General features: G+C 37.9%; 1 protein-coding gene across 1 annotated transcript in view; it reads left to right on the forward strand.

Moving 5' to 3' along the window:
• The first annotated feature begins 2,132 nt into the window (after positions 1-2,132).
• The window catches only part of acap2a (ArfGAP with coiled-coil, ankyrin repeat and PH domains 2a), an 18,319-nt gene continuing 10,437 nt past the window's right edge, over positions 2,133-10,014 (forward strand). Inside the window, exons 1-8 of the mRNA XM_057333629.1 lie at positions 2,133-2,497; positions 7,476-7,533; positions 7,723-7,842; positions 7,936-7,989; positions 9,072-9,130; positions 9,217-9,400; positions 9,605-9,649; positions 9,749-9,844. Coding sequence (XP_057189612.1) covers positions 2,445-2,497; positions 7,476-7,533; positions 7,723-7,842; positions 7,936-7,989; positions 9,072-9,130; positions 9,217-9,400; positions 9,605-9,649; positions 9,749-9,844 — 669 coding nt within the window. The 5' untranslated portion in view covers positions 2,133-2,444. The remainder of the gene's footprint in view (positions 2,498-7,475; positions 7,534-7,722; positions 7,843-7,935; positions 7,990-9,071; positions 9,131-9,216; positions 9,401-9,604; positions 9,650-9,748; positions 9,845-10,014) is intronic.

Genomic DNA, 10,014 nt, shown 5'->3' on the forward strand with positions numbered 1-10,014 from the left:
GAGCTTGTGCAGAGGCAGCAGCTTTTGCCAGAGGGGAACTGGAATCCCCTGGTTGGGCCTGGGTTCTCCTGAGGTTTTTTTTCTCGATTAGAGTTTTGGGTTCCTCGCCACCGTTTGCATACTGTTTTTGCACTATCTGCCTGACCGGGGGGGCTGCTTTAGAATTTTAAAGTTTTACTTAATTAATATTGCATATAGGAATTTATAGTCTGTTATATTTGACCTGTGCTTCTCTCTCCTTTATCCTAAATGTGTGCTCTCACTGAGCGTGTGTGTATGTGTGTGTGTGTGTGTGTGCGTACTTGTCTGTGTACGTACGTGTGTGTGTGTATGTGCGTGCGTGTGTGCGCATCCGTGTGTGTGTGTGTGTGTGCGCATCCGTGTGTGTGTGTGTGTCTCTATGTCTATGTGTGTTAGTACGTGTGCATATTGTGTGTGTGGAGTGTTTTGTATATGGGTGTGTCTGTCTTCTGTGTTTTCAACCTTTTCTTGTTTTTGCTGGTACAACTTTAATTATTTTGCTTACAGTCAATATGTCTCATGTACAGCTGCTTTGTAACAATGAAAATTGTAAAAGCGCTATATAAATAAAGTTGAGTTGAGTTGAGTACGTACTGTTTTCCCTGAATGGGTGTAGTATGAATGCGATCGGCCGTTGTCCGTCATATTGATGATCTTCTTTTCCTTTTTAATGGCGGGGAGCAAATTACTTTTGTGGTGCATGTCCGCCACCTCCTGTACTGGAGTGTACACGGGCCAGAGATTAAACATGTGACGTAATAACAAGCGCAACAACTGAAGTTATGAGAGACGGGTGCATTATCATCAGTAATGCTAACTTTAGCTTCCATGAGTTTTCCAGCATTTGCAACATGTTTGTAATGCCTTCACAAAGGAGACGTCGGGCAGCTGCTGGACGATCTCGCCTTAGGCGAGCACTGCTGATTTTATTGTCAAGGAATATAAGTATTATTGCTTATAAATTAAATGTACCCTAGAAATGCATTGCTAGCCCACACCTACACTTGTGCACAATATTATTGATAAGTGCTGACCAATACTTATTTTTTTTCCTGAAAATGATGTATTGTATTAAAATAGGCTACTAAATGTAATTGTATTTCCAAATGCCATCTAAGCATTAATACAGACTTCAAAAATGTGAATGCATACGTTTTCAGTGAAGCAATGGCATAATGCATGAAGTAATGTAATATGTTTTATGTACAGAAAACTATAGAATAAACATGAATAAAAAATACGTAAATTTGATGTAAGAAAATAAATGAATTTAATAATTATTAATACATATACAAGTAAACATCACATAAATCAAAGCTTTATTTCAGTTTATTGTTGTGACAAATGATCCTGTATCTACAGGCGCGTAACCCCACACCCTACTGCCATCTCTCAGCGGACCACCGTCGCCACCTTCGTGATGTTAACGAGTGTTCTCATCTGACCCTGTAACGGTCAAACAAGATTCAAGTGACCTCTGTGATCTGTGCTCAATACTGCATGTAAATGTGAAGGTAGTTGCACATGTGTTAACTCGCTGTTTATCCAACTCAAATTTTCCTGAATTCATCAACAGTACTAAAAGACAAATAAAATATATACATTACGTTGTAATGTATAGTATACATACGTCCAAATCTCGCGAGAAATAATGCACCAGGCGTAAATTTCTCGTCTACTGTTTTATGAATACTGAGGTTTGGGACATACTACTCTTTCGCCTACTGCTTTTTGCCTACTATATAGTATGACAGTATGCGGTTTGGGTCGGCAGCGCACGTTAAAACATCAAGTATTTAGTAACATTAAAAGAGCGCCGTTCCAAAAATGATGTCCAGGTTGAGTTCATAGGTGCCTTGAACGCAGCATTAGGCTTGTTCGACTTCATGCGGCGCCGAAGATCCGACAAGTGGATGACGTCGAAGTACCGCGAGAGCGATTCGAAAAACGATAGAAAGTTTGCTTTCGAATCGCTCTCGCGGTACTTTGATGTCTTTCGCCTGTCGGATCTTGCGGCGCCGCATCAAGTCGAACAAGCCTATAATCTCTCTAGCTTTGGTAGCGCCCACTTGCCTACGTCGCCAACGTTTTAGCCAATCAATTGGGCGAACGTTCGCTCCGTAATTAATAATCACGAGCTAAGCCTTCGCTGTAGTAGGATTGGTAGAACGGCTAGCCGGATGGGGCGTAGTGCTGCTGCTGTATCCTCTGGGATGCTTCATCGTCGGATATATGAAAACCAACCGCTCTCAAATTAATGCAATGAACGCGTTAGCAATAATTTCGTCATTCGTCAATTGCAGATAGTTTGTAATTGATGTGTTAAATCTAAAATCCGTAGCTGTGAAGCATTGTCATTTGTACCCTGCGCTCTCGGGATCACCTTCGGACATCAGTGGCATTATTATCAGCGATTTATCGAAATGAAAGTGACGGTGGATTTTGAAGAATGTCTCAAGGATTCGCCGCGGTTCCGGTGAGTCTGATGTTAATATCAAACAAATGTCCCGTAAATAAACACGTAAATGATGCACAAAAGCGTCGCTCCTCTGTCACCTCTCATGGATGTAGTGTCTCAAAACCTAGGGAGCTCCCTTCCAAGACAGCATTTCTCGACCTCACTTGCACGGTCCCATACGGTTCTTTAGATGCTGACTAGGTAGGCAGCTCACTAGATTTTGAGTCTCACCTTATCCGCATTATCGATGGAAAGATGTGCTGGAAGAGAAATATCGATCTCTGTTGTGTATTTATATATTCTGGCATATGTAGTAAATGTGTCTTTTGGGTGTTTTGGGCTTAAAATAGATAAAAAGATAAACATCATAATTGTATGCATTTGGATTATATAAGGAGAAGGGTTATAGTGACTTTGTTGTATTATTTCTATTCATCTCCAACACGTGGCTTTTCATTTGGGAGAAAGATGCTGGTACTATAGGCCCAGTGATGCTCTATAGATGTCATGAATGTGCATGAACGCGCATGGTGCACTGTTCATATTTATAATAAATATAAACCACATCTTTAAATATGATGTGTTATATATTTCAAAAAAGCATATGCAGAATTTTTCATGAAGTTATTAATTTAGGAAAAACAGCTTTAAAGAAGTCACACAGTTCATAACTATAATCTCATTATGTCTATATTTCAAAGTTTTGCTCATTGCTTATTTATTTCATTTATTGTTTGTTCAATCGCTTTACCTTGTTGAATGGAAATAAACTCGAGTGTCGAGTTAATTCTGTAGAGTTTAGATTTAAAGGGACAGTTCATCCAAAAATGAAAATGCTGTCATCATTTACTCACGCTCATGTCATTTCATACCGATATTTGGAAGAATGTTAGTAATTTTCAGTTCTGGGACATCATTAACTACCGTAGTAGGAAGAATTAAAGGGGTCATATGGCGCGAATACGTGTTTTTCTGTGTCTTTGGTAAGACGTAAAATAGAAAAAATGAAAGTGTGGGAACAAAAGAGTCATTCTATGTAAAAGCGAACGCTCACCCAGACCTGCCTGAAACACCTCGTGTAGCCACACCCCCACAAATCTACAAAGTACATCAGTTGGTGGTCTGATTTGACTAAGACCGCCCAAATGTAGACGCAAGTAAGGTGGGCGTACCTGTCCGCACAATTGAAGAGGAACCTGATGTTCCAAATATGGTCAGAGGCGTTACATTTCCATCACAGGCTTGCAGTATTCCACCAATCACTACGCACTGGTGAACTGGCCAATCATAGCACACCTCGCTTTTCAGAGCCAGGAGCAAAGAGGAGATACAAACAGAAATACAGCGTTTTTTAACCTTAAATTGTGTATACACTAGTGTTGCGCGGTAAACCGGTTCTGGAAATTTACATGTTAGATTTCAAACGGTTCAATACCAGAATTTTGCTTGTTTCGGTACTTGAAATGCTTCTGTTCCAAAGTTCACCGCTATGCGGCAGTATGCCACAGAACTGACGCAGAAGCGGCACCATAGAAGAACAAGATGAATCGCTCTACAAGCACTTTTGCGACCATTTAAACTGAGACACTGCGAGTGATTTATTACAAATTCGGCTCTTTCTACTTTTGCTGAGAGATCTTTAGATTGTTTTACAGTGTAACGTATATTCAGCATGCTGCGATGCGTCTGTACATCTCCATTCAACGGCGTACGTACCATATATAACGTTATCTCTGTTCCAGACATCTCAGTTATTCTACTCATCATCATGAAGTTCCTTTCGCGTCATGTATATGTTCTTATACTGTCAAATACACACGCTGTTATGTCAAAAACACAAAAGGTTCACATAAGCACAGTCCGCTGTGTTTTAAATGTATATCCTCATCAAAACAGAATTTGCCTTAAAGTGACAGTAACCTAATAAATCTGTGTCACAGTGTTTTATTTTTATTGATCATTCAGCTTTCATCTTGAATGCTACTGTTAAATAGACCTACTTGAAACAATCAATTGTTGTTCAAAATTGTATTGTTCATATTTGTGGGATTATGATGATAAGTCTATATAACCAAAGCATTTTTCAGTAATACAGTGTAAAAGTGTAAAAATAAAATTGTGCAATATAAAATATAAAAACAATATATAAAATATGCATTAAAGCAGTTACAGAAGTTTCATGCAGTCTTCTTAATATTTTTTCAAATAATTTATTTGGGGGCTGGTTATTGATCACCTGTGGTACCGATATTACCGGTATTAGATTCTGGTACGGTACCCAATTTTGGTATCGAGCCAACCCTAGTATACACATTGCATTACATCTAAAACAAATGATAATATTCGTTTTAACCGTCTCATATGTATGGAGGACTAAACCTGCAAAAATTATAAATAAATGAATGTATAAATAAATAAATATATAAACGAATAAATGTAATAATATGAAAATAAATACAGGAATGAGTGGTTTGATCAAACAAAATAATTCGTTTTAGCTATTATTGATCTTAGCTTTAACTTTTCTTTTCATTTTTTAAATTGATTTATTATTTTTTGTGTCCATTTTTAATTATTTTTAATTATTATTATTTTTAATTTTTAGATTATTTTATTTATCATTTCCTTTTATTTTTACATTTATTTATTTATACGTTTATTTATTTTTATATTTATTTATTATCGCATGTATTTATTTCCACTTTTATTTATTTATTCTTGTATTTATTCTTACTTTTCTGTGTCTTGTATGATAATTAGATGGGTTGGTCTTGCCTACTATTGGTTCAGCGTAGATTGAAGCGTTTGATCGATTACTCTTGACTTGTTTTGGACTAACGTCACGTCACTCACTGATCGTTTGCTTCGTGTATAACGTTTATGGCGTGCGCACAATTAGCTAGAGAGTTACAGCATTTAGCCAATGAAGTCGATAACCATGCATCAAATGACTATGTGTCATTCAGATTAGATGCACTTATTGAGGATTTATTACAGATTGACGGAGAGATAAATGACAAAGTTCTTCAAAATCTGTGCGAGTCAGGGGGTGCTAAGGTGGTGACCAAGTTCCGGTTACAGGTCCTCTGCCAAAGAGGTGCATGAACGACCTCAGCAGATTCGTCGATTCTGAAAGCACAAGACGACTTGATATTAAGATGTCTAATAAACACAGACTTTCTTGTTACATGATTTTGACATTCTTGTTAAGATTGCAAATTATTGGTATGATCGCCCGTAACGGCTGAAGCGAGGTGAAAAAATAAATAAAGCGATTTGACACGGGATTCGTACCCATACAATAAAGTGAGGCAGCGTGTCACTACGGTAACAATCACACTAAGCTATTTCGCAATGCTAGCTGCTGCGGATCTTTGCAATAATATCAAGATGTCACACAACAATATGCAGCTGGATGAATCAAGGGAATATGCCCGTTTTAACTTGTGACCTCTGTGTTATTTATCTCTTATGGAATGTAGTTTACGAGTACCGTTTAGTAACCACGTCTTTTTAGAAGGAATGGTTTCCATTTGATGGCCCCTGTAGTGAAAGAACGATGCTCATTACTACCGTGTTAACTTGTGACTTAAGTTCACTATGTCTCAATTCATTTACATTATGTTACATCATGTTACATTAAATCTTTACGCTTTTTCTAACCGAAAGGCTGCTTATAACTATCACTTTGACAAAGCGTTAGCTTGCGACTTCGGTTTACAAGCTCATCTGTGTAGTTAAACCTTATTACATTTTGTGCTTTATGATTTTCACCAGTTGAACTGTAACGCCACCACACCATAGCACCCTCTGACTCGCACAGACTTTGAATGTGCTGCAAAGAGGCTAACAACCGAGGGAGAACTTTGTCATTTATCTCGCCGTCAATCTGTAATAAATCATCAATAAGTGCATCTAATCTGAATGACACATAGTCATTTGATGCATGGTTATCGACTTCATTGGCTAAATGCTGTAACTCTCTAGCTAATTGTGCGCACGCCATAGTTACTTAACGTTATACACGAAGCAAACGATCAGTGAGTGACGTGACGTTAGTCCAAAACAAGTCAAGAGTAATCGATCAAACGCTTCAATCTACGCTGAACCAATAGTAGGCAAAACCAACCCATCTAATTACCATACAAGACACAGAAAAGTAAGAATAAATACAAGAATAAATAAATAAAAGTGGAAATAAATACATGCGATAATAAATAAATATAAAAATAAATAAACGTATAAATAAATAAATGTAAAAATAAAAGGAAATGATAAATAAAATAATCTAAAAATAAAAAATAATAATAATTAAAAATAATTAAAAATGGACACAAAAAATAATAAATCAATTTAAAAAATGAAAAGAAAAGTTAAAGCTAAGATCAATAATAGCTAAAACGAATAATTTTGTTTTATCAAACCATTCATTCCTGTATTTATTTTCATAATATTATATTTATTCGTGTATATATTTATTTATTTATACATTCATTTATTTATAATTTTTGCAGGTTTAGTCCTCCATACATATGACCCCTTTAAATGGTAGTCAAAGGTGCCCGAGAATGCTTTGTTTTCCTAAATTCTTCGAAAATATCTCATTATGTGTTCAACAGAACAAAAAAATACAATATTTTTTGTCCCAGAACTGAAAATTGCTCACATTCTTCCAAATATCTTTCTCTGTGTTCATTGGAACGAAGAAATTCCTACAGGTTTGAAACAACCTGAGGGTGAGTAAATGATGAGGGATTTTTCATTTTTGGAGGAACTGTCCCTTTAACTCTGTAAACAAACAAACCGAGGCATTATGCTATTCACAATGTTGGACACATGCACCATATACTCTAGGAATGAGACGGCTTCTCAGATACCGAGATAATGTGTGTCGCTAGAAGAGCTTTCACATCTTCTGTATGCTGCTTGATTCACTGCTGTTATTTCATTCAAATGTCTTGAATGAAGTTGACTAACTCGTTGTTGATGTTTGTAGGGCCACGGTAGAAGAGGTGGAGGGAGACGTTGGAGAACTGGAGTCAAAACTTGACAAGGTGAACGGCTCGCACACTTTAGATTCCTGTACCTCAGTTGGTAGATCATTGCGTTGATGGTGCATAGGTCATTTGGTTGAAAGCGTAATGTACGTAAATGTACATTTGTGGCATATGTCTCATTGTAAATAAATCTATACTGTATGTACTGGAGTGTTAACAAGTGTTTTTAACGTGATTGTTTTGTAGCTGGTGAAGTTGTGTATAGGGATGATAGATGCCGGACGAGTGTATAATCAGGCCAACAAGCAGTTTGTGAACGGAATCAGAGAACTGGCACTGCAGTCCACCAGAGATGAGGTCGTCGGGGTAAGAGCGAGTCTACGGCTCAATCTTTAGTAAATCATGTCAAAGTGACTTTTCAGGTGTTGTTCTTCTAATACTTCTGTCTTCCTCTTTTAGTGCAGTTTAGCTGCGTTTGCTGAGACACTGCAGGAAATGAACAACTATCACACAGTAAGAGACCCGAAACGGCATTTCTATTCCTAAATTATACCACGATGAGCTTAATGATATGAGAAATGTGCCTGGCGTTACAATTAGACATGTGCCCGGTTAACCGCGGTTACCACTAAATCCTGCTGAAACCGAGCTGGCTGCGATAATGCAAAATATCGATTATTTTATTGATGCGTCGCTTGTCCGTGAAGCACGGCTCTGGGATCAGTAGGAAATGCTGCTCGATCTAAAAGCAGCGCGAGTTTGAGTCGCTTATAACGTGCATTTAAAAAAAAGAACACCCGTCAAACACGATCATTATAAATATACTTTATTATCATAAAAATACCTGATGGGCTTGAGGATCAGTGATAAAAACATGTCCCAGGCTTTTCCTAGAACTACGTGTGTTATGGTCTTCTTCTGCAGTGCGTATTTGGAGTTTCTGCACGAGAGCGCCCTCTGGCTTTCGGATGCAGCAGCATTTTACCGTACTGCACTTACAAATTGTGCATAAATCACGTGATATATATTTTCGGTTAACCGGGCATATGTCTAGTTACAATACAGATCTTAGGATATGATGCGATTACATATCGACCTTGTAACTGTCACGAACGATGTGCACGGAATGTTAAATTACTTTGTGGTTCGGTTCGTCAACGTGTAATATTAAGTGTTTTTAAAATAAATATTAAAATCGTAATTGTAATAAATGCAAACATAGGAAATACATGAAGAGTTTGGTTCCAAAATGAGATAACTTCGTTTTTAAAAATGTTTTTTTATTGTGCGTTCCAATTAATATGAATCAAACTGCAGTTGGTTTGTATTGATTTAAGCCATAATAACAACAAAAAAATACAGCTAACTAACACAATAAAAACATGATAACATCATAAAAAACATGAAGTTATCTCATTTGGAACCAAACTAAATATACATTTTATGATACAATTGTTATCCGAACAAAATGCAAAAAAGTGATTATTCTTACTTTGTTGAGGGTTAAACGCATCATTCCTTCAGACCGACCAATACAATTGTCTTTCTTTATTTCTTCGTAATGAAACATCTTCTGTTTTCCATTCTTTCTTTAGATTTTATTCGATCAAGCCCAGAGATCCATCAAGTCTCAGCTTCAGGCTTTTGTGAAGGAGTGAGTGTCTGTTTCATCCCTTTTCATGATGGGGCTGTTTTTGTGAGAGACGAGGACCCCTTTTCACCTCAAACTTGTCTTTTCAGAGACTTGAAGAAGTTTAAAGACGCTAAGAAGCAGTTTGATAAAGTGAGCGAGGAGAAGGAAGTGGCTCTGGTGAAAAACGCTCAGGTGCCTCGTAACAAACAGCACGAGGTGGAGGAGGCCACCAACATCCTGACCACCACACGCAAGTGCTTCCGTCACATCGCCCTCGACTATGTGCTGCAGGTCAGTCATCCTCATGCTTTATCTTTAGACCTGTTCAGACTTCAAAAATCACAAGAATCTTGAAGAGGTTCAATGAAAAAAGCTTTTATTCTTTCAAGAGCGTTCAAATGAACCTTACAGCGCCCTATTCAGACTGTGTCAAAAAGACCCTTTTTAAATATGAAATAATCAATGTTTAACATGTGCCTTCACAAACGTTTTCAGATTAATGTGCTTCAGTCTAAAAGAAGGTTGGAAATCCTCAAATCGGTAAGACTCGATTACACATTACAGAAAACTTTCAAATGTCACAATTCTGCAGCAAGATTTGGAGAGGAACCCTTGCCAACTTCAGTTCTGTCTCTGCAGATGTTGTCCTATATGAACTCCAACTTCACGTTTTTTCATCAAGGATATGATTTGTTCAGTCAACTTCAGCCTTTAATGAAGCAGCTCGGCGGTCAGGTACACACACGCACACACACGCACACACACACGCACACACACACACACACACACACACATGCATGCGCACACACACACGCACGCACGCACGCACGCACACACACACACGCACACACACATGCACGTGCACGCACGCACGCACGCACGCACGCACGCACGCACGCACGCAC

The sequence above is a fragment of the Triplophysa rosa genome, linkage group LG5 (genome assembly GCF_024868665.1).
Source record: "Triplophysa rosa linkage group LG5, Trosa_1v2, whole genome shotgun sequence".
Taxonomy (NCBI): domain Eukaryota; kingdom Metazoa; phylum Chordata; class Actinopteri; order Cypriniformes; family Nemacheilidae; genus Triplophysa; species Triplophysa rosa.